We start from the raw sequence: 27,892 nt of genomic DNA, 5'->3' as shown, positions 1-27,892 counted from the left end.
GTGTTTCTTGTGTGGTTGTCTGGTATTTTGCAGGCTCAGTTATGGGTCGTCGTAGGAGAGACTTGGGAGAGGCAGAGACTCTGGCTGGGCTGAATGACGAAGGTGATAACATACTTCATTATTCATATCTAGGACATTATACCATAGTGCTTATAAACAATTAATTTTGATTTGTCCAAAGGTAGTCCCAGTATAGTCCCAGTTTTAAGTTTATATGTATTTATTTCTAATACTGGTTACTGGTTCTTTTCTTAATAAATGACAGATTTCTTACTAATGATACAGTTAAGAGCAATTTGGTATTAATTCAGTTATGAAAATGATCGTTACTTCAGTCATTTTATAAAATTAGTTTCAAGTAAAATGAAATTAATACATGTGTATATGATACTGCCGCAAGTTGCAATCTGCGGGGTCCAAGCACCCTTTGCAAACAGAACCCTAAAAAAAGACACGGGACGATCATACAGTTCAGCTTTCAGTCCAATAGCTAAATTCTAACCATGCCAAGTGCTTCCTGAAAGCTGATTGCTTTAACCAATATTTTCCATTAATTTTAACATTTAACAGTTTTTTGTTCTCATATCTCCAGGGAATGATCATTAAATTAGAATAATACTTCAACAAGCATTTATAAAAAAAATATTATTATGTCCTGCAGCTATTTTTCAACTAATGACTGCAGCAAATAAAATGTCTGATTGCAAATTTATATTAAAACTATTGAAAATGATTGCTGTTGCAGGAGTGCTGCCGGTGCCTAAAGTCAAGGATGTGCATTTGGAGGGTTTGACGCTATACGTAAAGTGGGCTCCGGTCACTGGTGCAATCCATTACATGCTGATTGTAAAGGAAGACCCTGGATATCAACCCTCCGAGGCAGTGACAGTTCAAAACGAGGTTGCAGAGGTCCCCAACCTTAAACCTGCCACACGCTACTGTGTCACTGTGTCTGCCAAGAGCTCCATTACTCAGAGTGCCTACTCCGCTCCGATTTGCCTCACCACCGGGATTCCTATAGTAAATCACGAGAATCTTCATGCCTGAATGGGAAAAGCAGTATAGCCACCAGCTCATCCCTGCTATTAGAACACTTGCTATAGTGAGCTACCTAAGAGTAATATAAAATACAGCCAAAATGTTTGTTTAATAGCAACACCACATATTTCACACTGTGATGTCATTAAAGAGACACTATTATAGACACTATCATTATAAAGCTAAGATGTAGACACTAAAATATACCTACTTGCACATTTCTAATTAAAAGGTTTTCTTAAATATTTTCATTTGAATTTTTTTAAACAATTGTCAAGAGAAAATATAAGCTTTAATCTCTATTAAAATGAATATTATATGAGCCATATCTAGCCGCACATTTCTGAGGTTTTCCTTCATGCGCAACAGACTGCTTTTAAAAGAAGCATAGTCACTTTCTGTAACTTTTTAATGAAAAATGTATGTACACTGCACGTATAGAGAGCAAATAAAATACTGTTTTGCAAGCAATGTTTTTTACATGACATATATTGTACTGTCTTGTAGATGCACTATACAGTTTTGTGACTTTTCATTAGTGGCAGATGTGAATGAACAAAAAGGAATGTTAATATTTACTGTTATATAAAAGAAAATTCTTTATAAGGAGTCAGTATGTGTTGTATGTACAAAGTCTTCATATATATAACTGAATTTCGCAAAGAGGGGAAACATCTGCCAGTTGTTTTAAATTTATAATGTTATTAAAGATAAATCAGCAGGAAAAAAAACACGTTTACTCATCTTCTTGCTCAAACGATTAGTTAATATGATGCATGCTGCACTTTTTGTGACCCACTTCGGTATCCACACGTGGAAACGTTGTCTTATTCATTCAAATGTGTTTGAAACTCTCTGCTCAACACAAAATAAACATTAGAAAAGCCGGATCCATAAGTAAATTATTACTATAATTATTATTTTTATTATTATTATTATTATTATTATTATTATTATTATTATTATTATTATTATTATTATTATTATTATGGTATGCATTTTGGTTTCTATTTCAAAATGGCATCGCCGAACAACTTTTGACCCCATTGGCTCTCGATATTCACACAACCCTGGAACTTGTGTTTGGGTGATGACGTACAAACGGACGAACGCGTACGTAATGACGACATCGACGTGCGTCCCAGCTGGAGGGAGGGGCAGCCCACAGCGACCGAGCATGAGGTTTTTTTGGGGGGGAGAATATTGAAAGACAGGACACAGGACGAGGAATGAAGAAGAAGAAGAAGAAGATGATGATGATGATGATCATAATAAAGATAAAGATTATAGTTAGGGTTTATTGGTTTTTCTTCCACAGTATCTGATTAACATATTTCGAGGAAAAGCGCGGGGCAAAGCTGAGAACTTTTGGGTAAGTTTGAAAAAGAAGACCATTTTTCTTGTAGGACTCCAGCCTGAATGTCCAACTAACAAACTGGATGCGTTATTTCCCTGACCGCCTGTTTTCCGACAACTCTCTCCTCGATTTCCGGGTCAGACTGACAGCCTACGCACTGATTGGTCAATTCACAAATCAATCATTTTTTAGTTGACGGCCTACTTAAAGTCCTAACCAATCACAACGTAGGAGGCGGGGTTAACCGGAATAGGATTGTGTTTGAAAAAAAAAAAAAACCTGGTATAGAAACAAACAAACAAAAAAGCTGTTTTAGTTCTGTTTATCGTTGTAAATACATTATATTTTAATGAATATATTTAGAGTGCAGTGTAAAATGCTACTTTAAGACCCTCTGAAAGAGAAGCGTCGTTTTTGATTGAAGACATTAAATCGCTATTTAAGTCTGTAGTCAAAACAAACAGGAGTTGCTGCTAATGAGACCATTAGCATAACTAGCATGGCTTTTCATTTCAATTTTATTTCACTTGAACAAAAGATGCACTTTTAAAACTTACTGATGAAAACTGTAGCTCATTTTTAACCTTAAAGAGTTTTAATATTAAAGCGGGTGGATAAGAGTTTGAAACACATTTGAATAAATGTAACACTAGCAACAGGGAATAGTTTTCATATGGATAAAGAAGTGGGTCAGAAGATGGCAAATTACATCCTGTGAAACATATAGGATGCATACATCTGAAACCATTTTTTTTGGTCCAGCAAGTTAAGGCTGGTTATGGCTCTGGGTTACAGAGCAGAAGGTTTCCAACCACTTTTCTCCAAGATGCCACTCTTGGGCCCTTGAGGAAGGCGCTTAGTCCTTTGTGCTCCAGGGATACTGTAGTAAAGAATTTCACTGTGCTGTAATGTGCATGTGACAAGTCCCACATAAATGCCCTATAAATGTAATATATACACGAATTTGTTGTTCAGGGTGGAGTAATGATTTAATATATACACACACACTTAGTCATTACCGATTCATATGTAGCTTGACATTAAATTTTTATTTTATTAAATTTTTTTCGGAAAAATGACAAACCTTTTTGCGTATTTTTCATCGCTAACTAGTCCAGTGTTGAAATCCAGAGCTCTCACGTAAAATGCATGACCGTCGGCAGGCCCAGAAAGGTCTTGAAATTTTGCATTACTCGGCGAAGATGCTTGCATGAATTCGTCTTGCAGTTTGGTACATAAACAGATGAATAGGTTTTATAAGAACGTCTAACGCATTGTCTTTTAATATCAATATGATTAGTAACTCCAATATGGTTACTTAATGGCCCCAAACTAAATTACCTCACCACTGTAAATACAAGCTAGATGTGAAAGTAGGTCATAAATTGACAGTCTTTTATCTTTTGTCATCTTGCAGACATTTTTAACCCGAGGCTTGGGCTTCAGCCATCATCCCTGCCTCGGCTGTACTGAAAATGGAAGAGCTTCATACTCACTGTGTTTCATGTGTAAGCCGGAGGTGCATGGTCAAGCCCGAGCCTGGCACTTCCTGTGACCTCCTTTCCTGTCCACTGGTTTGTGGTGCTGTTTTTCACAGCTGTAAATTAGACGAGCACCGGCTGCTGTGTTCTTTAGAGAGAATACCGTGCCTCAACTGCAGCATCGGCTGCCCTTTCATTCTGGCCCGAGGCAAAATGGCGGAGCATCTCGAGGTATGTCCGGCCGGCGTGGTATGTTGCACCATGGAGTGGAACCGATGGCCGGTGAACGACGAAGACTACCGCTCGTACGAAAGGCTAAGTCAGGACGCCGATGAGGAAGAACAGCTAGACATGGCGCTTGCCTTGCAGGACCAGCGCACTATGCTGGCCTCACTCAAACTTGTATCTCTCGCACCCACAAATTTCCTTGAGCGAAAACCACAGCGTGAAAAACCTGCCTTAATTGCAGACGTTACGGTTCCAACCATGCCACTTGACGTAGACATGGACACGACATCTGTGTCGTGTTGCTCAAAGGACATAATCAGCAATGGGATTAATGGTTTAAATGAGGAACTTTATGGTGAGTTGTACCAAACCACGGTAGAGACGACCAAAAGCCTGTCTGCTGCTCTGAATGTTTTGATACACCTCAACACATCAGATGTGCCATGTCCAACTACCAGTGTTTCAGCAGTACCGCCAGAATCAAATGGAGAGTTACATAAAGTGTTACTTATGAAAGAGGACACTGAGTCCAACTGTGATAAATTAACTGATGGAGTTAGCGGTTTAAATGAGGAGTTGCAGCCTCAGCGCCACCGAACCTTAATGGAACTAGGGAGAAACTTGGCCTCGGCTCTTGGTGCGCTAGGGGACGCCGTCAAAGGCTCTGAGCAAAGCAGTATAGTCAGCAAGACAAATAGTGAAATCCATCAATCAGATACTGTTAATTATGCAGATGTTGAAATGAAGGATAGTTCCTTGGAAAACAAGGTTGATTTTGCAGCAGTTGGTGGACTCGATAATGGGGATTCAGACAAACATCCTTGCCAAATAAGTGAGAAATCTTCAATTGGATTAGGAGATGAGGATGAGCAAAATTCGTTTAACAGCTGTCACAATGCTGTAGAATCTAGAATGTCACAGGAAGCAGCTGAGGTAGATGAGTGTTTAGAGCATGCTGGTTCTTGGAAGTGTGTTGGTCCCTTAATTCCACACACACCAGAAGTGAGACGTGATCTAGCCACAGTTGTAGTGCAGGAAGCATCCGGGTCTGAGGCTCCACTGTTACAGGCACCTGTGCATGCCCAGGCGCTGGTTGTTCCCAGGGACAGCATGCTGCGTTCTATGGCATTCGATTTTGAAGATAAGGTTTTTGAGAGAAAACTCCAAAACCTTCAGTTGCTTCGCAATTTTATGCCTCTTGCATTTAATGGACAGAAGGATTGCTTTACTGAGAGCTTCCCACATAGACAGAATCATTGTAAGATGGAGGATAAAGCAGTGGACACATCTGATCTGGAGCAGAAGCCTCAGAATGACCCCTTGGGACTGGGTGAGATCGATTTCACAGCTGCAGCATTGCTCTTTTGCCTAGAGGAGTCACCAAGAGCCCGCAGAATCTCTGACACCGTGTATGGCTTTGGAGGCTCACGTGTTGACTTCGGCACTCAGACTTTCAGTTTCCCTGCTGCCATCTTGGCAACCAGCACTATGGTCGGCGAGGTGGCATCGGCTTCTGCTTGTGACCGAGCCGCACCCCGTCTTTCACAGCCGAGTCCCTTTTGTACCTTACGATTAGATTTGACCATGGAGCAGTTGGTGCCTCGACCCAGCTGGGCCCCACGTGAAGGCTCCATGTTCACATTTGAATGTGGCCAGCTGTTTCGCCGAGAAGAGTTCCTCTCACACTTCCGCAACGTCCACGGAGACATCCACTCAGGGCTGAACGGCTGGATGGAGCACCGCTGCCCGCTTGCCTATTATGGTTGCACGTATTCCCAACGCAGATTATGCCCATCCACGCACGGATCAAAGGTTGTCCATGACCGACACCTCAGGTCTTTCGGGATTCAGCCCATGATGGATGTACTACTGGAGTCTGGGTGTGATCGTCTGAGTGTGTTACCCTTTGAGATCCTGCAGCATGCGGCACGGTTCTTGGACGGCTTTAGCCTGTGCCAGCTTTCCATGGTGTCACGTACCATGAGGGATGTGTGTGCTAGTCTGCTGCAGACACGGGGCATGGTGGTGGTACAGTGGGAAAAGAGGCAGTATCCTGATGGGAGGCGATCCTGGCAGATAAAAGACAAGGTAGGCCATAGGCCATGTAGTCTTGGCTACGTTTACACAACAGAGACTCTTTTTGGTCATGGTTAGTCTCATTTAAATGCATTACATTCAATATTCCTGCTAGCAAAGGAAGTATCTTTACTATCAAGGGCTAAATTCTATTAATGGTATAGTAATCATTGCGGGGACCCCCTTGTCTTTTTGGTCCTGATGATGCCCCAGGACATCATCTAAATTACAAAGGTATGCTAACTAGCTATGAAGTTAGCTGCTTTTGTAATAACAGCAATTTGGAGGGTATTACACCAGTACTTTAATCCATCCATTGTCACCTATATTTTTATACCCAAATTATGGTAGTGTCATTTCGTCTTGCCGTGTTTTTACTTTCTGGCTCTTTGAAACATTGCGGTAGTGTTGAGGAAATGCACGTCACATGACTAAAAATGCAAAAGCCTTTTCTAAATTATCCACTTTGGAGAGCGTTCTCAAAACGCTACCTTTTCGTTAACTGAAAATGGCGTCTCAGTGTGGACAGAACAGGTAGGAAAATATGCATTTTTAAAACTAAAACATATTAGTATGGGCTCGACCTTTGTCAGTGCACAGCTGTTGAAGTTTATCTGTAAGAATATGTAGCAATTGGGTTTCTAAATGTGTAACGTCTTTCCCGCAGGTGTGGCGATTTAGTACCGCCTTCAGTCCCGTGACCAGGTGGGAGTTTGCAGACATTTCCAGCATGGCAGACCACCTGAAACGCTGTCCATATAACGAGGTCCATAGACAGGTGGAGGCTGTTCCACTGCCGTGCATGTGCACAACCAGGGAGCTTACCCGAGGAGGGCGATCCCTCCGTTCCGTCCTCAAGCCAGTATTATAACAACCACCACCAAAAACAAAACTGAGCAAAAGAGCTATAACTCTACCTTACCTAACCTCTTTAATCCACGATATCCATACGCTGTGTACAAGACAAATTATTTTTTTCCAGTTAAGATTATATATATATATATATATATATATATATATATATATATATATATATATATATATATATATATATATATATATATAATGATATCTAAATCTAACAACTGTTTGGTTTATTTTATTGACACGTGCACTGAGTACGATTTTCAATGTTTGCCTTGTCTCTTACAGAAATGTGTTTCTCCCCCATAAGATAACACTAAAATGACTAAAAGAGCCTTAAGCTGCGCGTTCGAAGCGTGGAATTGGACACAGGGGAGTCATTTCCAATAGGCTCACATGGGTGCTCCATTTGGTATGATTGGACAAGAGCCTTACGGTGGGACGCGAATGGAGCCAGTGGTGGTTTTGATTAAGTGGCAGTCATTGTCCATCATTCATTGCACAGATTTCCAACCCTGTTCCTGGAGTTCTCTCTGTTTTACTCAGGGAGTATCCCCTTTCCTGCGCACCCCCCCCCCCCAAAAAAAAAAAAAAAACCTCAGTAAGGGTTCTCTTATTAAACGAATCAGACGTTTTTGAGCAGGGAAAAACACTACAGTGTGCAGGGGCAGAGGTTACTCCAGGATTCACAGACTTGTGATCGTGTGCTGATTTCCTTTTTGGACTTTCACGTTTTGAAACCAACCGCTGATCCCAGCACCCATCAATTGTAGTTCGACATCATAAGAACTACAGGACGAGTAAAAGGTGTTGATTAAGGATCAAGGAGCTCACAATCCGGGCGTCAATTCCGATTGCACTTTACTGAACTGTGTTAAGCTTAGAACATTGTCCAGCCCAGAGACTGACGTCATTGTCATGATCTATCACTTTTATTCAGGAGAAAATGAGGGTTCCACTTTGTAAAGACACTCCACAAGCACTTAATACGATTGAAACCTAATGTAGCACCTTCCTAAATATTGTAAACACTCCTAACATAAACGTGTTCTATCTCCATATCTCCAAAGTTCACGAGTGCATGTCGATGATGTCGTTGTTATTTTCAGCTTTACAAGATGTGCAGGTAATCATTGGGAATGGCTCTCGCAGCGGTTTTTCAGGCCTAATCTATCCATTGCACACTTTTTGATTTTTTGTTTAAGCACATTCAGAGCTGAGTTTGAACGAGGAACGGGATTGAGAAGTGTTGAATTATCTCAAAGTTAAGTTTTAGTGTTTATGTTCATGTAATCCCAATGAAGGCCTTAAGAAGTGTTTTTTTTCTCCCTGCATCTGTTGCTGCTGCTGCTGCTGAAGAAGAAGGAAAACGTGTTTGCCTTGCCTGACCTGATTACTGGCACTAATGAATGGAGATGAAGCCAGGATATTATATAGTGCATGTGGTTTTGGTTTTGGTTGTGTTGAATAAAAATATATTTTATCATCTCCCATCATCCCTGCTGGTGTTTTTTTTATTTTATTTTGCCTCAACAGGAGCGTGCTGAATGTAACGAGCGATACCACTTTCGTTTCAACCTTGAATCAGTGACCGCACTGATGTTTTTCCTCCAGCCTGCCATTTTGCCTTGCGTTGTAGGCTGATTCCCATTTCCACGTTGTGTCCTGCAGTCAGTTAAATCCTCTTCTCGAGTTTTCGAGGCTTCTTTGTGTAGGAAAAACAGTAAACAAGTCAAGTTTATTTCTATTGCGCTTTTTCCCGACATCGTCTCAAAGTAGTTTTACAGAATTTAGCAGTTAAGGTGAGCGATGTGTGTTTGTCCCTGATGAGCAGCCATGGCAACTGTGGCAAGGAAAAACTCCCTTTAGATGTTATGAGGAAGAAACCTTGAGAGGAACCAGACTCAAAAAGTGGAATCTATCCTTATTTGGGTGACATCAAGAGTGTGATTATAATCTTTAAACACTACAGAACACTGGAGAGTGAGAACTAACATGAGCACCAGAGAGTGTGATAAGTAATGTTCTTTCTACAGTCTTCTACAGTCAGTTGATGTTATGGAACCAGGAGCTACTGAGCAAAATAGCCCAACACCAACTTCTCCATGCCAGAGCCTTCAAGCACTCAAAGATGTCCAATGCCAAAACACTACACTACATCCAAATGGCGCCGGTACGTCTCTAGATGGTTGGGGATGTTTGCAGGCATCCACTTCTTTAAACGTCCATAATCTTCATGAAATGGGACACAACTTGAGCTGGTGCAACCTCAGGAGAAGAAGATAGATGATGTATTTCAGTTGAAGGCAGCTAATCAAACTAGGATGCTGCTTCCTCAGAAGAGGTGAGTTTCCACAACTGTTTTTTCTCAGATGATTGGTGAGCTGACAACATCTAAGCTTATGATGTTGGTCAGAAGTGGTGACAGTAACAGTTACCCATAACTCCAATTTATCCATTAAACAGATCAGTGATGGTGATGATTATAGGATAACTTTTTAAAAAATGTATGTTTAATGAATATTCCTGGTCTACTATGATTTAAATAAATATTCCTGAATATTCTAATGTAAACATTACCGATCCTATAAAATTAAAACAAATCTTTTTTCCATCGTTCTTTCTTACCTTCTTCCCTCTGCATCTTTCGCTTTTCTCCATCTTTCTTCTCCACATTTTCTTTCTAACGTTACATTTAATGAATGTATGTAGCACTCTTTTCTCTTTCTTTGGCGCCCTCTAGCGGTAACACAACAGCGGAACGGTTTAGACTCGGATCGTTTGGCAGGTTTCTGCATTTCTCTGTGTTGTGAAAGTGATAAAATGTATATAAAATAATGAGTGTTTTAGCGGAAAAACAGTTAAGAAGAGTGACTCGGCTTCGTTCTCGGGCGCACAGGGGCGCTGTCACGCTGTAAAGGTCACAGACGACGTGTAAAGCTCGCGCCGTGACGTGAATCGTGTCTCAGCCCCCCACCCCTGAGACCCGCAGGACCCGGAGAGGCAGAAGGCTTCATCACACTGTAGTGGCAGGTCGTGGTTTTATCCCCGGGAATGGTGCTGTTTAGGTTCGGGGTGGTGCTCACACCCGAGCGAGGAGACATGGAGTTGTTCGTGTCGGGATCCCGGCCGGAGCTCGGGCAGTGGGACGCCGGAAACGCGGTGCTCATGAAGCCGACGAGGACTCTGGCGTCCGGCTGCGACCCCTGCCTGTGGCTAGGGGAAGTGCAACTCGCTCAGCCTTACACACACAAGTTCTGGTTCAAGTTCCTCAAGCGGATTGATGGCAATTATATATGGGAAGGTATCTGATGCTCTGTGCTTGAGAATGAACGCGTTTAGGTTTTGAATCTATCTATCTATCTATCTATCTATCTATCTATCTATCTATCTATCTATCTATCTATCTATCTATCTGTCTGTCTGTCTGTCTGTCTGTCTGTCTGTCTGTCTGTCTGTCTGTCTGTCTGTCTGTCTGTCTGTCTTTCTTTCTTTCTTTATTCTTTTTTTCTTCTTATAATAAGCTCCACTCTTCTGGCGAGAAGATGTCCCATTTTCTTATCCAGATTTTGTGAAGATCTGGTGGAGATTAATTCAGCCACAAGGGTGTTAGTAAAGTCAGGTACTGATGTAGGTGAGAAGGTGAGGAGGTTCCTGAAGTGCACTCAGCGTTCACATTTGTCCCAGATGTGTTCAATGGGGTTTGAGCTTTATAGCAGGAGATCTTCTACTTCAACCAATGGAAAGCAGATCTTCATGGAGCTGTCTTACCTCTAACTTTATACTTAACCATTTTTTTTACCCAACGTTTAGCCTGATCATAAAAAAAAACTAACAAAAGAATCAACTCATTAAAAAAATGTTCAACACTTTGACATTGTGCTCAGATCATCACATAAAATGCAGCGAAATTGAAAACGACAATTGATCAGAAATGAAAGGTAATGTAATGGATCTTCTTTCTCACTAGATGGCAGCACAATGCAACAGACAAGATATATATACTTTAATAATTTTATCATGTTGGAATTTCAATGAAATCCCCTTGACTTATGTGAGGTGAGGAAGCCTGAGGTTCCTGAGATGTTTCAATAGATCACCTTGATATAGTTCAGGTGAGGAGGCTTGAGGTTTCTGAGATGTTCCATTAGATCATATCTATATAGGTGAGGTGAGGAGGCCCGAGGTTTCTGACATGTTCCACTAATTTACCTTGATATAGTGGAGGTGAGGAGGCCTGAGGTAACTGAAGTTCCTGAGATGGTTCACTAGATCACTTTGATTTGGTGAGGTGAGAAGGCTTGGGGTGTAATCAGCATTCAAATTAATGCCAATAGGGTTGAGGTCAAATCTTTATAGCAGGCCACTCAAGATCTTTAAGTTTTGGATCTCCTAATTCAAGTAAAGGTAAAATCTCATGAACAATTGTGTGTCTCCAAATGGGTGGTAACACATGTGGGAAAAAAACACATTAGGCTGGAAAAGTCAGGTGTCCCTGACTTGTCTGTGTGGTCAGTGATGTTCTGAGCATTAATATTTAATAAGAAGAAAAGCGTATCTTCAGCTTCGTGTTCGGTTGCAACCTCACACCCGACAGAAAAGACATAAGAAATGAACAGATATTTTCTCTGACATTTCACATAAATATGATGATGTTCCACCATGCGAGTCTGTGCTTCTGGAAGTCTCCGGCTTGCTGCAGATTTATAGGTGAAGAAATCAACGAAACACGAGAAATCAGTGGAGAGAGTGTTGAGAAACAGCAGCTCTGCTGTCGACCAGGAAAATACCAAAGTCGCACCCAAAGCAGCTCCTGCATGAGAGTCTGGAACCTTGATATTTACTCGCATGTCATTTGCAACTTTGCAAAAGTCGAACCCTTACCCTTTGTCCCACATGGACGCGTTAAAGATTTGCCGAAAACATCACTCGCTCTCTGAGCTCCAGTGGAGAACATCACAGTGGATCATGTGGACCAGAGCTGCTGCTGTAATCGTAACTGTTTTGTGTTTATATCGAACATCCTTTTAACACGATTAGTACTTATTAGTCTCTGCTTCCGAGTTTTACGTTTTTTTATTTCGTTTTTTTTCTCACCTCTGTCACCTCATGGTTTGTTCATTAGGGATCTGAGTCTCTAATGTTATTGGATCTAATTCCTAATGGCTTCATGAAAGTGTTGGAAATGCTTTAAATTGGCGAAATTTGGCTTTTAGCCAGAGTGACTTTCAATGATCTTATATATACAACCAGCAGTTCATGGTTAAGGGCCTTGTTTGAGGGCCCAGGTATGGCAGAAGAGTGGTGCTGGGATTTGAACTCATGTCCTTCCAATCAGACATTTATTATCTTAACTACTGACCTATAACTTCCCATTCATAATCATATTAAAATGATCTCAACAGGAAACAAGTTAAGGGACTTGCTCAAGGGCCCTGCTCAAGCACCCAGGTGTGGCAGCTTGGTGGGACTGGGATTTGAACTCATAATATTCCAATAATATCTAAATCTCGAAACTACCATTTATCTATACAATTTAAGTGCTTTTGATTCCTAACAATGGTTTGCGTTTGTGTCCAGGCAGCGGCTCACATCACGACCGGGAGTGTGTGTATGACCAAAACAACATGATGGACGGCGTTCACTGCCACCCGATTGGCCACTGGATCGAGGTGAGCGGCCACACAGACGAGATGAGGCACACGACAAACTTCTACTTCAGCGTCGCTGGACAACAGGCCATGCACTTTTCCAAGTGTGTACACACCACACAGCACACACTTAATTTCCCATTCTCCTCGTATCTCCTCGCTTTCTGCTCTCTCTATACTCCTAAGATTCAAGTTTGGTCAAAATATATCCTGTTGTAGATTTCAGTAGAGAAGCTTGTACTTGTTACTAAACATGGTGAGAATCAGATTTCCTCTAGCAGTGTAAAAGCACAGAAAACACCATAAAAGGAAAAGACTCACAGTGAGCAGAACACGGTGAAACAGCGACCTCTAAAGGCAGCGTGAGATAAAACACGATCTTCTATTAATGCAGCTCGGCATATTTTTTGGGATTATTTTCATGCAGGGAGATTTTAACGTTATAAATGATGTACTACAACTTTAAATAAGATCTGGAGATAATTCCACGAGAACAGTGATTTGGGAACGCGGGAGAGAACAGTCTCTGCGCGGGAGTTGAGAGAGTGGGTAAAAACATTGAAGCTAGTGTAAAACACCACACGTGTTACATATACTACATGTTCTACTTTTATTATTTAGAAAGTGACCCAATATTTGTGAACAATATTTAATATATGGATCGATTTCGTTTGTTTCTCGGGCGTGTTCTCTCAGCACGGCTGCTGCTACGTGAATATGACGTATCACAATGCTACAGAGAACGTCCTGAGAGTCACCTAGTATAGAGATTAACATGGCAGAGGTAGAGCTGCAACTTCATGGACAAACTGGTTTTAATTTCTTCGTTTTCCTGTCTCGTATGTATCTTAAATGTATCGTATCGTTGGCTATGCATCGAGATGTGAACTGCATCGGCCTCAGTTATGGAGATGCACATCCCTACTCTCATCCACTGCAGCGACAGTTGCACAATTTGAGGTGATGGAGGTTCACATGATTTGTACGTTATGTGTATATTTTATACAAAAATGTACGCAGGATGAGATTTTTTTTTCTTTTTTTGATTGAATGTCACAAGTATGAGCATTAGTGATGTTTTCTAGTCCACTCCACTCCAGGGTCACTGCTTCTGCGGTGGAGGTCAGGACGGCATAGTGTGTGAAAGAGGACGTGATGTGACGTGTAGCGTACACACGTGTTATTGTGTAAGTCGAGTGCGAATTCCTCTGCCAGCAAGCATTAAAACAAGGAATGGGACAAGAATGAATGAGGATTGTGTATGTGTGTGTAGGTGTGTGTGTGTGTGTGTGTGTGTGTGTGTGTGTGTGTGTGTGTGTGTGTGTGTGTGTGTAAGAGAGAGAGAGAGAGAGAGAGAGAGAGAGAGAGAGAGAGAGAGAGAGAGAGAGAGAGAGAGTGTATTTCGAAGGCCATTCAGATAAAGTGTGTACAGATGGATTAAAATCAATAGACAAAAAAGCATGAGATAAAAGGTCAAGCGTAAACACACACATCTCGGAAATCTCTTTTCATGCAGCTTTGTCCTAGTGGTATTTTTTCCAAGTTCTCAGAAAGTGTGGGAGGATGAAGGTGATACAAAACCTCCTTTAGCCTCCCATACAGCTTTTTTTCTTACAGCATTTTCTTAGCTTTTTATTTCTCTTCCTGTTCAGCTGTGTGTTTTTGCGTTGTTAATGGTGCAGAGGAACAGGACGAGGCGTTTGTAAACACCACATAACCAGCCTTGTTAGTGGCTCATCCAGCAAGTCAAATTGTCATCATTACAGCGCACATTATTCTCGCGTTCGCCCGTGGAGCTTCAGGTCTTTTTATGCTTGTTGCAGCTTATTACGAGGAAGAAAAAAAAACAAATCACCAATCAGGATCGAGCGCACACGCCATTTTGAATTTGATTTGATTGGTGCTTGGTGCATCTACTGATCCCCAACATACAACTGTATGTTGTTCAACATCAGTTCAACAGCAAGCAGAACATTTACAGAGAAATAAATGATGAAGAAACTTCAGACTCGAACTCGCCACAACACACGTGACCGGGTTTACACCATTTTTTAAAGTAGTTGAAAAGAAAATTTTGGTCTCGTGATCATTGTAATAAAAACCAATCAGTGTTTGAGTCATTAATATCATTCTATTAATAGATCAGTGTTTCTCTTGAGTAAAAGTTTAAAGGGACACTTTTACTGGAGGAATATTTCTCTCTACTTTAACTCAACTACAGGGTTTGTGTACTTCATCCACCACTGCAATTATAATATTCAAACAGCTGCATATGTTTTTTATTGTCAGGAAATGAAGAATTGTGTTCTGGTCCTCTAGAAAACATGCTGTGGACCTGGTCAGAATAAGATGTTGAAGCTGTTCAGTCAGTGCTGCATGCAGGAGAAACGTCACCGATTCGACGTCCTGTGGCGACGCTGAAAAGTGTTTCAAGGTGATGCCTTTGTGATACATAAAGCCAGACTTTCACAGGACCGGCTCACTGTAATTAGCTCAGTGTGAGTGCTTTGCACTGAGGGATTTGAGAATGAACACACACACACTGCTCATAACTATCTTCATGGCTTTGCGTTTGACATGTCGGTTTGTTTGACATCACTGTTTTCAATGCCTGAGTGTTTGAGCGCAATATAAAACCAGTAAACAAATAAATATCGGGCAAATGTGTGAACGCAAAACTGATTTCCACTCGTCCTGTTCATTATGTTCATGTTTTTGTCCGTACAAATGTGTGTATCTTGCATTAGAACAGTTATAATCTGGTGCTTTAGTAAAATTTTCTCATACTGACCACTGGATGTTCTACCTCAAGACTCTCTGAGGATTTGAGAATTTGAATTGTTGCTCTTCACAAAGATGCCGAAGCGATGGGAAGATCGGTAACACCGCCACACTTCAGTAATCAGGGTCATACAGAGGTTTTCCACTCGGAACAGGACTCGCAAGGGTCCAACAAAGGAGTCATGTCCTCGTGCTGTGCCCTTAGGTTTAGAAAACAGACTCATAAATGCAGAAGCAGAAGATCAAGTCGTTAGTGCTCAGACCATACAGAGCACACCGCAACAAGCCAATTTGCAGGCCGTCGTCCCCAAAGGAGCCTCTTCTGAAGCTGCTCACAAGAAAACCCTTAAAATGTTTGCTGAAGACGACCTGTCCAAGAGCATGAATTACTGGAAACATGTCCTGTGGTGGTGGTGTGTATATATATATATATATATATATATATATATATATATATATATATATATATATATATATATATATATATATATATATATATATATATATAATAAAAGAGAGAGAGTGCGAGAGAGAGACTTACAGACTTACAGGAAGTAGCTGAATAGTAGGTGGATTGTCATCTCTGACTTTTTCATTATATTTGGATTGTTCCAAATTTAAATACAGTATATCTGCTTTTCAACATTTTTTTTGTCATGGCTTTACAGTGAACTCAAATCTTATAACTCATTTATAAGCCTCTTTCTTTCCGTTTCTTTTTGGCAGTTCAATGTCATAAAGTTGCTCGACTTGAATTCTTTATGCACTCGAGTTCCTTGAAATGCAAACTTTTATTTGTAAATGTAAAAATTAAATCATCTTATTCGTCTTATTAGCGGGGTTTTTCCCCACCAGTAAAGGAAATCTCTCTCTCTCTCTCTCTCTCTCTCTCTCTTTCTCTCTCTCTCTCTCTCTCTCTCTTTCTTTCCAGCTGCCTTTTGTAACGTTGAAATTTGCATGTGTTTCAATTTATAGTGCAAAAATTAATTAAGCCCCGAGGGGAATAGGATTACCGGCTCGGTAAACACGCCGCATTTGGCGTTACAGCTCTACTCCCCGTATTCATTTTCATACCCATCCTAATGAATGTATTTTCTCTGTGGAAGGATGTAGAAATCGAGTCCTTTTCCCCTGCGCTTGCACAAAGTCACGCTTATCCAGCGGTGCCGATTCGCATGAGCAAAGCGGAAAGCTGTAAGCGAGAAAAATCAGAGACAAGGTCACTCATTATAGGACGAGTCTCCTTTTGTACGCAATTAGAAAGACATTTTTCGGCTGTCATTGACACTCGCGGACGCCACCTGTAGCGTTTTACACGTTTCAAGGGAGAAAATGACGTGTGGTGAATTCTCAAATTTGATTATCGGTATTGTTAATTGATGTTCATCGATCTTAAAACGGTATTGTTCTATTGTAAGAACGAATTATCCACGTCTAATAATAAACAAAAAAGTCTTCTGTAATGAACAGTTGCGCATATTTGGACGGGGTCTCCAGTGTCGGCGCAGAGGAGTTTGTTTTGGTGTGTTTTTATTACACTACATGGACAAAAGTATTGGGAATTTTCCATCTATATGTGGTTCAAACTGTTAGCATGAAGTTGGAGACTTTTCATCCCTTCACACAAACCTGTTCCAGCATGACAATTCCCCTGTGCTAAAAATATGCTTTCCATGGGTTGGAAGTGTGTGAAGGAGATCTTTCACACACTTCCAACCCATGCTATAGAGCTTCAACCCTTCTGAACATAGGAATGTGAACACTGACTGCACCCCAGGCCTCATCACCACACCTACATCAGTACCTGGATTTACTAACACACTTGTATATGAAAAAATCTCCACAAAATCTAGTGGAGCATCTTCCCAGAAGAGTGGAGTTTATTGTAATAGCAAATAAATGTGGAATGGGGGAAGCACATACCAATCTTATGGTTAGGGGTCCACAAAATTACGTCTATACATTGAATTAAACAAACTGTTATACATTGTTTGAACCATCAAGCCATTTCCTATAAAAGCATGTCCCTGATGTTTTTGGCTTTTCCATAAATAGGAGGATAGTAATAACTGCCGAACAGGAAATAAGACACAACCACAGGGGAAAACAAGGCTTTTTTTTTTTTTTTAAGTTGATTCAGAATGCAGGATATTTAACCAAAAGTGGACATGTGATTACTGACGCAATGCAAATAAACGGCTGTTTGTCTCATCTGTCAAGAAACAGCGTCTTTGTAACTATGAAACCCACCACAGAAACGAGTATGCAAACTTGCGAGACCAATAAAACTGAAAGTCACTTCGGCCCATGTGATTTTCTGTTACAGATCGACCCGCCCCCCAAAGGACAAATGATATGGCCCTCACAGAAATAGTTTGGGGACCCCTGATGGATCGTGAACCTCCGTAGAAATGTTTTCGCCTACAATAATGTGTGTGAATGTTTCCCACAACCTGCAAGTTCTCCAAAAATTCGGATGAATGAGGAGAGAAAAACTGATTTTACCCACAGTTCGGGCACAGAATATATCTGTTCGCCCGGGGGGCTCGTAAATAGCTCATGATGGGACGCCATTTTGGTGAAATCCATTGGAGAAAAAACGAATTGAACGTGTTAGAGAGGCTAAATCGATCTAGGTGGAAAAAGTGTCCGCTTCCTTGCTCGTGATTTCCAACAAGCAAAATAAATCGAGAGCGAGAGAAGGAATCTTTGTGATTCCGATTCTGTCTTTAATGTACCCTTATCAACTTGCTTGCACCTCTTCGTGCTCTGTAAAGCCACCTCGAGGGCCATTTAAAACGTGTTATTTACTGGAATGGAGCTCATCAGGGCGAGAGAGGATGATTGGTCCATGTAGTGGTTAAAGATTGAGGGAGGTGTAGAAGTGCAGTGCAGGATAAGATCTACCAGGTAAAGGAGTGCTGGATCGTTTTTGGCTTTGTTGGTGAGCACCAGTGTTTTGAATGTCGGATTAGCAAAATGTGTGAACAAAAGGACAGATAAGTCCATGTATCAGGATCAGCACAGTGACAGCTGACATGACATTAATAATTCACGATTTCAGCAGGATGTTAGCAAATGAGGTAGCAATGGTAAAAAATACAAATGTGTTCTCGGCCTGTGATAACTAGTGTGTTAACTAGAGCACGTTTACAAGGGGTGTTCAAGTCAAACTTGGACTTTTGAGTTTGTAAAATAAAAGAACAAATTTCAAGGAGTGGAACCTTCCTAGGACAACCTTCTTCATTTTGACATCGGGGAACCGGCAAGACTGGGATCGTCACTGACGGACGTACGACCGTCTTTGTAACGTTTTCACCATTTAAATGTCCGACTGCGGCGGATCGTCTCATCAGTGTACTGTGCTTGAAGTCTTCTGTAGATAATTACGGGTTTTGTGCCTTCGTTCACAAAAAACTCCAACACCAAGCGCTGTTCCATGCACGCACTAACTATGTCGTTTGCCGTCTTGATTAACGGTCTTTGGACAGACATGTGCGCCACCTATCAGTAATAGGACTGACTAGCCACTTAGTACTGTGTGTAGTACTGCAACTCTATCATCCATTTTTATACCTGTAAAATAAAAAGTCCCGGTTTGACTTGATTACCCCTCCCCTTGTATAGCAATATAAATACTTTTATACCTATAATTTAAAAACTTATATACACATTTATACCTACTGGAAATAGCGAAATAGCGAAGAAAAAACAGCATGTCAAAAAGACTATTGGTGGTACTGTTGTGCAATTGACACCAAAAAATCCGATCAGAAATGAACCCAATTCCTGATGTTCTTTTGATTTTTTTAAAAGTCATTTTAAAAAAAAGCACGTGCAGGTAATTCGCGCTGTCTCGTGAACAATACGTGTTGATTGGAAAATACACTTGTTGGTTAATAATTGGTCAAAACCTTTACAAGCTCCTCTGTGTATCCATCAGTCCTCGTTGTTCACGCATGTATACACTTACACGTCACCCTCCACTCAGTCCAAACAGCGGCGCTTAATTAATACAACAACCCCAGAACACGGTTTACTAAGATTCACTTGTTCCTTGTGAAGCCTGTGACATGTAATGATGTACAATGTACAATTTACTCAGAGAGCAGAACGCAGCATAATAACAGCACTCGATCGTTACGTCCCCAATGCATTGTTTATGATGTTTAGATTCACTTTATCCAACACAAAGTACACCAGAATACTGCATGGGGCTTAGAATGAATCAGAAAATCTCAGAATTTGAAACATCCAGGTAGTTTGTTTTACGGGAAAGTTTGTAAAAATTCAACATATTACCGTATTTTTCGGACTATAAGCCGCTACTTTTTTACCACGTTTTGAACCCTGCGGCTTAAACAACGAAGCGGCTTATTTATGAATTTTTCCTGGGTTTTTCCAGGTTTCACAAACTTCAAGCCAATAAACTGTCAAAGAAAATTAGAAATGAGCATCAGAAAATAATAAGGACATATTCCTCGGTCTTGCACACATGCAGCAATAGCGGAACAATGTGGCAGCAGGCTATTCCCAAAATGCCGCTCTGCTCTTAAAAGAGCCACAACATATTTCACCCGTTACGCCGTGTAACAGACTCTGTCTTTCGTTAAAGCCTGTGTAAAGTTCATTAGTTTCAGTGTAGACACAGGACAGGTGCGGCTTATTTATGTTCAAAATAAAAATCTTTGTCAAATTCAGTCGGTGCGGCTTATATATGGGTGCGCTTAATAGTCCAGAAATTATGGTACCTTCATTCCTATGCAAATTAGGTATAACACGCTAAAGTGGTTCGAATTTATTGAACTCCTTTGACCTCAAGATGTGGTCCGAAGTTTTTTTCAGTTCCTCGCTCACAACTTTACCTTTAGATAGTTCATATTTTTACAATGTGATGTGAAAATAGATGAAAAACCTCCATTAGTTTTCCTCTCACCCTGTCATATACCACACAACCTTTCATTAAATGTCTATAGAGACTTAACAAAGCAGGAAATAAAGATTGAAATGCAATAGGTTTTTTTGGTTAAAAGAGGAAACTGCTGGTCGCCTCTGGTGAGTATACGTTTAGCCATAGCTGACAACATCTGTCAACTCCTGTATTTTACAGCATCATTCTGTCCGTCTCCCGTTTTGTTACCTAGCGTATACCTAGAAATTCTGATTTGTAAATGCAGTCAATATAAGTAAGTAAATAATATAAGAGCATTTGAGTGTGTGTGTGTGTGTGTGTGTGTGTGTGTGTGTTCTCGGAGTTGTAGCCTGCAGCGGCTATGTCATTAGCTGTATAGATTGCAGTTCATGCACCTGATATCAGCCTGAACTTGTACTGTAACTCAAGCAAACCGTTATGTATTTAAGGAGTTATAAAGTGTTTATTATTGCAGCCTTATAAAACTAAGAATGCTAACATGCATATGAAGACTCATTAATGTCAATATCAACTGTGTGTTTGTAGAGTATTGACACACCACAGTGTTATAACGATTATTTGTTCAGACTCATCCGTTTTATATTAATTACTTGAGAGATCCAAACGTGGTTGAAATGGGAGAAAAGTAATGACCCCCTTAATAAAGAGCGATTGCGCACTCGTCTCGGTCACCGACGTGCCGTGAAGTTCAATAAAATATTCCATCAGTTGATATTCATTCCACGGTAAAGGGGGACATGGCTACAAAATGGCCACCAGACAGCGCACCGTCTACTGAATAATATCCCTAATTAATTCACCTGTTGGAAAATTGCGTTTTGCAAACAGTCCCTGTTTATATTGTAGAGAACACTGCTGCACAATTTGTATCATCTTTTGTGTATAAGCGGTACAGGATTACTCCCAGGAGTGCTCTTGTCTCATCGCCAGGCTGAAGACGCGGCGCTCGAGCTCAGAGATTCGAACACCTTATTAGAAAGGAGGAGGAAAAGGTTAAAGAGATCGTGCTGGAAGAAGAAGAAGGGTGTGTGAGGAAGAAAGATGGAGCAAGGCTGTATTTTTTTTTTTCCTCTTCGAAATGTGAAATCAACACCCCTCTCATTTCCTCGCTCTCTCGCTCTCTCTCTCTCTTTCCTTCTGTGTCTGGGCAAGGATGACAAATTGATAAATGGTATGATAGAGGGAGGGGAAGAAGCCAGGGTCTGACGGTTACATGGGCTCCAAAAATACCTCTGTATTCTAACCAGCGTCCTTCTTATCCTCAGCTTCTCCTCCTCAAGGGCCCATTTCTCACTCCTGTTTGAATATCCGCCTCATCCCGGGTCAAACACTTCTCCCCACCCTGTCATCCTTCTGAGCGTTAGAAGCTCGGCTCGTGCTCGTTTCCTGCCGAAACAAAATAAAAAAGTGACTGTTACTGTAAGGCTGGTCCAAGCTGCTGCAATCATCCGCCCCTGGGGAAAGCGCTCGAATTTGCCAGCATAGAAAAACATCCTCTAAAAATATTCCCAAGAGCAAGTTATGTTTCCTAAAACCTTCCTACAGGTGGGAAAACCAGCTTAATAGATTCTCTGGAATTGTACTAGACGAATGAAGGATATTACCTCAGGTGGTGTGTTGAGGTTTAAAGGGTCTAAAATCATTGATATGATACGACGCAGCTACTGATGTGATGCTGTTCACTCCTATTGAGATTTGATCCAACATGCGATTAAATGCAAAACGATGCAATGAAAAAAATACGATGCTCTGCATTTCAATATGGTGCAGTATAATATAAAGTTCACATGCATTTCTTTGGTTCAGACAGATCATCAATTTAAGTTTCTTCTGACTTCTAAAACATGACCCTTTCACAAACCTGTTAATAAAATATGTTACAAACGATGCATCGGGATACAAACGCCAACTCGTATCCAATGCGCACTTTTTTAAATCGATGCATCACATCGTTAACTTTTATGCCGATGCACCGATGCTAATCAGCAAATATTAAAGTTGCTAATCCACATATATCATGAATATGGGCAGGGTCATTTCAGAAGAGCAAATGTCCATTGGATTGAAAAATGTATTTCTTCAATAAAGAAAAAGAATTAGTCTTTTTTTTTTCCAGAAGGAAGTGGTCATGTAACTTGAAATAGACTTCGGTTAGCGGTTGACGTAAGCTAGGCCGTTTTTAATAATTTTTTAAACTTTGCAGTAAGCAAGTTAACCAAGGATCTGTTATTCAATCTGATATTTGCCAACTCGCAGTGTTAAAGCTACCCAGAGTGATCTTTCCGATTCAAAGCAAGCCAAAATTTCAATCTACTGTTCCTTGCAGCACAATACAGTGGTCTTCCCATCACCCATCACCCTCACATTTAATGTTCTCCCTTATTTACTACACCTACATTGACTGAGAACGGAGCCCTTAATTAGCTCGTTTAGCAAGAAAAACAACACATTATGCAGGAAACATTAGGGATTATCTCTAAACAGAGCGAGATGAAGTAGGTTTGTTGCTTTGTAGTTCATAATGGCTTGAAGGAGATCTAAATGCATGCAGGTGCTAAAAGTTGCTTGTGGGAAACTAAAAAAACATCTGACCACAAGCGCCATAAGACTCTAAAAAATCATTAAAACCAAACATTTAGTTTTTAATATGTTATGCTATCATACTAAAAAATCAATCAATGTAAAATATGTCGTGTATGTGAACCTCCTCGTATAGCATCCTGCCACGGATTTGGCTGGGCAGTTGCCCTCGGCGAGTTGAGCATGTCACCCTGAAGCTGAAACACGAGCTGGGTGTCACGGCCGTGATGAACTTCCAGACCGAGTGGGACGTCGTAAACAACTCGCACGGCTGCCGGCGTGACCCCGACGAGCACATGAGCCCAGAAACCATGATGTGTCTGTACAGAGACTGCGGTCTGGCTTACGTATGGATCCCAACGCCAGACATGAGCACAGAGGGTTCGTATATTATCAGAGATATTCAATCTTTTTATGCTTTTATAATAATACTATGTTGGAAAAATCACTTGCCTGCTGTGAGGAGATTTTGTGCTCAGGCTTTCAGAGCGTTTTGTGATTGCAGTGCAGACAAGTAGTTTCAGCATCCAGATAATAAAAACATCTTTTTGCAGACTTTTGCAAAAAAAAGAAAAAATATACACTTTAAATGCATTGCTCATAGGGCACTGACTATAGGATCAGGTTTTTGGGTTGGGGTTAGATTTCAGAGTTGGCATTGGGGATAGAGCACATCTTATAGATCTTAGACTTAGTTTTAAGGGGTAGGGTTTGGGTTAGGTTCAGTGTTTGCGGGTAGGGGGAGGGGTTCATGTTAGATTTAGGGTTTTATTTTTGGGATTAGGGTGGGGTTAGAGTTTAATGTTAGGGTTAGGGTTATGGTTGGGCTCAATATTAGGTTTGGGGTTATGGTTCAGGGTTGGGATCAATATAAGCGTTGGGGTTAGGGGTTAATCTTAGGGTTACAGTTAGGGGTTCGGGTTTGTGTTAGGATTTAATGTTTGGATTGGGGTTAATGTTAGGGTTGTGGGTTAGGATCAGTGGTTAATGTCAGGGTTGAGGATTTGGGGTTAATGGTAAACTTAATGGTTATGGGTTGGTAGATTTGTGGATTAGGATTATAAATTAATTCTAGGATTAGGGTTTAATGTTAGGATTAGGTCTTAATGTTAGGATCAGGGGCTAATGTTAGGATTAGGGTTTAAAGTTAGGATTTGTGGTTAATATTAGGATTAGGGCTCAATGTTAGGATTAGGGGCTAATGTTAGGATTAGGGATTAATGTTAGGATTAGGGGCTAATGTTAGAGATTTTGGTTAATGTTAGAGATTTTGGTTAATGTTCGGATTTGTGGTTAATATTAGGATTAGCGCTCAATGTTAGGATTAGGGATTAATGTTAGGATTAGGGGCTAATGTTAGGGTTTGTGGTTAATGTTAGGATTAGGGGCTAATGTTAGGATTAGGGCTCAATGTTAGGATAAGGGGCTAATGTTAGGATTTGTGGTTAATGTTAGGATTAGGGCTCAATGTTAGGATTAGGGGTTAATGTTAGGATTAGGTTTTAATGTTGGGATTAGGGGCTAATGTTAGGGTTTGTGGTCAATGTTAGGATTAGGGCTAAATGTTGTAATATGCAGGAAGGGGGACAATGTTATCCAATGCAAAGCAGAGAAAATTTACATTTAAAACAAAAACATTATAAATTTATTAAGAAAGATTCAAACAGTTGGAAGGAATTCAAAATGTAAAACTCTTTTAATAACATCTTTTATCTTTAATCGTTCGACCTCTGCTCAAATGCTTGCTGGCGTTTTTGGGGAACACGATGCACTGCATTAGAAACGTTGTGAGATGAGTACAATAAGCATATATTTGTCTTCAATTCAGGCACTGAACTAGGGAACTGTCTCACCCTATGCTATTGTATAACGTCAGCCTGGTCATTCAGGCAAAAAAAAAACCATGGCTTTTTGTATCTCACTGGACATTTGTTTTGCCTGGTGGACTTGCTAATGCATTTCTAAAGACCAAAACAGCCTCTACCTGATCTCACAGCTGCTTCCCCGCTGCTTGACCCCCTATTTTACTCCTCAGCTCTCAGCAGGGACGGCTGGCACTGTGCAGAAATGATAACTAAATATTGCACATGTGTGGAAAAAATTAATATCAAAATATATATGTGCGTGGTAGGAGGCTAGCAGGTGTTGGTATAGCAGGGCTGATGAAAGATAAACACACCCATAACACACACAGGGGTAAACATATCTTTTACTGAACTAATTTGAGGTTATCGCTTCATAAAATTCGATTATTTCCCCGTCCAGCTGAAAAAAGCATTAGCGACTACGCCGCTTGATGTTTACGCCACAGAGAGCTGGATATTGCTCGAGAGTTATTATATTTAACTCTCTTGTGACATGGTAAATTCAGTGTTATTTTTTGATTAAAGTCCATCACTGCTTCGGGGATCATGTTCCTCAGGAGTGAACACTGAAAAGCCTAAGCGCATGCAAAAGAGTCTGAGTGTGAAAACTGACCATTAGTGGAAATCGCTTCCTGTATGCTAATGTGGCTAAGAAATGAGGAAGGCATACACTATATGTAGCATGCAAGTTAGGTTCATATAAACAGCCCAAGACAAATGGGAAATAATTCTGATTTGCAAGATCCACCAGTGTGTACTTGGAACTAGCATCAAAGCTAGCGCTTATAAATTAGCTTCAATATGCAGAGGTGGAAAGAGTGATAAAATATTCTACTTAAGTAAAACTATTGTTACTTCAATAAAATTTTACTTGTATTTTACCTCAAAAAAGTACTTTTTTACTTAAGTTATAAACTAGGAAGAAAAAAGTCATATTCTGTCTACAGATACATAAAAAAAAAAAGCTAAGAACCATTTGTGTATTTGTTTACTGATTTTACAAATTAGCAAATGAAAACATACGACAGTTCAGGACTTGAGTCTAATGCGAAAAAACAGCAAAACAGTGGTGTTAGTTTGAAGGAGAACATTGGATTACTTTGGGATTGGATTTACATTGGGTTACTTAAGCAAGTTTAAGACATTTCATGTACCGATTGGCTCATTTTATTAGAAGAAAAAATATCAAGGTGGCTATTTTTAAAAATTCTGAACAAAGTTCAACTCAAAATAAAAAACAATAAAATGTGAATGTCGCCCCCTGCAGGACGCGTGCGGATGCTGCCCCAGGCCGTGTACCTGCTCTACGGCCTGTTAGAAAACGGTCACAGCGTGTACGTGCACTGTAACGCAGGGGTCGGTCGCTCTACAGCCGCCGTGTGTGGCCTGCTCATGTACGTCCTCGGCTGGAGCCTCAGGAAGGTGCAGTACTACCTTACAGCCAGGAGGGCGGCGGTGTACATCGACGAGGAGGCTCTGGTGCGAGCACAGGACGATTTTCAGCTGAAGTTTGGACGTTTACGGTCCTCGGTTTGCTGCTCGGAGATGCAGGAAGATGGGCAGTGTTAGACTTGAACTTAAGTCAAAATAAAATAAAACGTAATTTTCACTCTCATTTTATCGCATCATCATTTGTTGAATATTTTGAATATTTCGAATGTCTTGATACGAATCGCGATTTTTGGTCATACCCTCCTTCCTGAAGAAATGGTCATTCTGCAAAATGCCATCCTTCGAGAGTTGTCGCTCACACACACACACACACACACACACACATGGCAGTTATCGTTATTCCGTGGGCCGCCTTTTTCCAAATTTAATATCCTGCTAAATCATTTTTCGAATACGCGGCATGGATGATATATATAGAGCAGACCTTTCGCTCACGCCCTTACCCAGGCTGCTTTCAATAGCAGGCTCAGAAAACAGCGTGACCTTTGAATAAATGTGTGGAAATTCTGTCACCATCCATGAAGGCTTATCGAGGAGAAAAAAAATAGGTGAGAAGAAGTGGGTAAATTATTCTGGAGATATCAGAGAGCCAGAGAGGTTTGAAATTTAGAAAACGTCTTGGGTTCGGTCTCTTCGAAAGAAAAAAAGTGAGGAGTTTTAGTTCTGACTGTCGGTTTAAGTTTCTTAGCAGCGTTTTTTTTTTTAAAACGTCATCCAGGTTTGGTGTGTTTACTTTTTGTCCCGCGGCGTTCCGGAAAGCTCAGGGTGGCTTTATTTTATAGCACTTTTCTTGGAGATACAGTTCCTGAGCTGTACTTTAAACCGCTCAAGGGTCAGTAGGATAGAAGATGTGAGCTCTTTAAGCTATGTTTCAGGCTTTGAGGAGGACATGGTGTGTATATTGGTGTGTGTGTGTCTGTGAGTAGATGAGTGGAACGAAGGAACAAGGAAGTGAACGAGAAAAGAGAACACAACCTCTCTCATTTCACGCTCTACAAATTCAGTAAATATGATCATTAAAGAACGACCATTGTATCCAGAGGCTTGCGTGAGGACTCTGGAGGACGTGTGAGGACATGTCTCGTCCTTGCTCTTATTTCTTTACTTCCTGACAAACGTGACGCAATTCTGGTGCCCGGATTTATATAACGCCTGTATATGACTATATTCTTTCCATCGCTTTATAACGGATTCATGTTTCGAGATTTTTTTTAGAACCAAAATCTGATGTTTCTCGAAACCCTGACAGCTCCCTGGTCCTCCTGGTGCTGAAGGGTGCACCCTACAATGTACTGTATATTTGGATGGATGGATGAATAGATGGATGAATGGATGGATGGATCCAGTTCAGTTCCAGGTTCTAACACTACAACATAAAGGTTGAAGGGGGTGAATACTTATGCAAGGCTCTGTATCTATGGAAAAGTCATATCTAGAGCTGACACAGAGTTTAGTTTTCTATAAAAGCACCATTACATTTATTATGTAGAATTATTACAACTCATTCAGGAGTTTTATAGGTCAGATCTGGCAACCCTGGGCACTACAGAACAGAGAACATTTCTGATACAAGCAAAAAACTAAAG

The 27,892-nt window shown here is 40.7% G+C and overlaps 3 protein-coding genes across 11 annotated transcripts in view; all 3 read left to right on the top strand.

The window, feature by feature from the left end:
- Positions 1–1,924, top strand: part of fndc7b (fibronectin type III domain containing 7b) — a 31,873-nt gene extending 29,949 nt beyond the window's left edge. For 5 of the 8 annotated variants that reach the window (XM_083569544.1, XM_083569547.1, XM_083569545.1 and 2 more), the window contains 2 exons: positions 34–102; positions 746–1,924. In XM_083569544.1, the coding sequence (XP_083425670.1) occupies positions 34–102; positions 746–1,047 (371 nt within the window). In that variant the 3' untranslated portion in view covers positions 1,048–1,924. The remainder of the gene's footprint in view (positions 1–33; positions 103–745) is intronic. The other 3 variants (XM_083569549.1, XM_083569548.1, XM_083569546.1) reach the window with 1 other exon arrangement.
- A 242-nt stretch (positions 1,925–2,166) lies between these two features.
- fbxo30b (F-box protein 30b) lies at positions 2,167–7,186 on the top strand. The gene is made up of 3 exons (XM_083570723.1): positions 2,167–2,410; positions 3,813–6,192; positions 6,848–7,186. The coding sequence occupies exons 2-3, from the start codon at positions 3,871–3,873 to the stop codon at positions 7,049–7,051; spliced, it is 2,526 nt and encodes an 841-aa protein (XP_083426849.1). The 5' UTR covers positions 2,167–2,410; positions 3,813–3,870; the 3' UTR covers positions 7,052–7,186.
- A 1,933-nt stretch (positions 7,187–9,119) lies between these two features.
- epm2a (EPM2A glucan phosphatase, laforin) lies at positions 9,120–26,463 on the top strand. 2 transcript variants are annotated; one of them, XM_083521421.1, is made up of 4 exons: positions 9,120–9,388; positions 12,625–12,799; positions 23,126–23,370; positions 26,122–26,463. In XM_083521421.1, exons 2-4 carry the CDS (start codon positions 12,672–12,674, stop codon positions 26,421–26,423), a joined length of 675 nt encoding a protein of 224 aa, XP_083377547.1. In that variant the 5' UTR covers positions 9,120–9,388; positions 12,625–12,671; the 3' UTR covers positions 26,424–26,463. The 2 variants fall into 2 exon arrangements, with proteins under 2 accessions (XP_083377547.1, XP_083377546.1); XM_083521420.1 differs by lacking the exon at positions 9,120–9,388 and adding an exon at positions 9,805–10,348.
- Positions 26,464–27,892: the final 1,429 nt, after the last annotated feature.

The sequence above is a fragment of the Silurus aristotelis genome (assembly GCF_946808225.1).
Source record: "Silurus aristotelis genome assembly, chromosome: 19".
Lineage (NCBI taxonomy): Eukaryota > Metazoa > Chordata > Actinopteri > Siluriformes > Siluridae > Silurus > Silurus aristotelis.
Note: the sequence above shows the minus strand (reverse complement) of the source record. Positions and strands in the feature narration are given on the sequence as shown.

Coding starts and splice junctions, on each gene's coding strand:
- fbxo30b (XM_083570723.1), top strand. CDS start 3,871: ATGGAAGAGCTTCATACTCACTGTGTTTCATGTGTAAGCCGGAGGTGC. Junction 6,193..6,847: donor CCTGGCAGATAAAAGACAAG/GTAGGCCATAGG, acceptor TCTTTCCCGCAG/GTGTGGCGATTTAGTACCGC.
- epm2a (XM_083521420.1), top strand. CDS start 10,099: ATGGTGCTGTTTAGGTTCGGGGTGGTGCTCACACCCGAGCGAGGAGAC. Junction 10,349..12,624: donor TGGCAATTATATATGGGAAG/GTATCTGATGCT, acceptor GTTTGTGTCCAG/GCAGCGGCTCACATCACGAC. Junction 23,371..26,121: donor GCCAGACATGAGCACAGAGG/GTTCGTATATTA, acceptor CGCCCCCTGCAG/GACGCGTGCGGATGCTGCCC.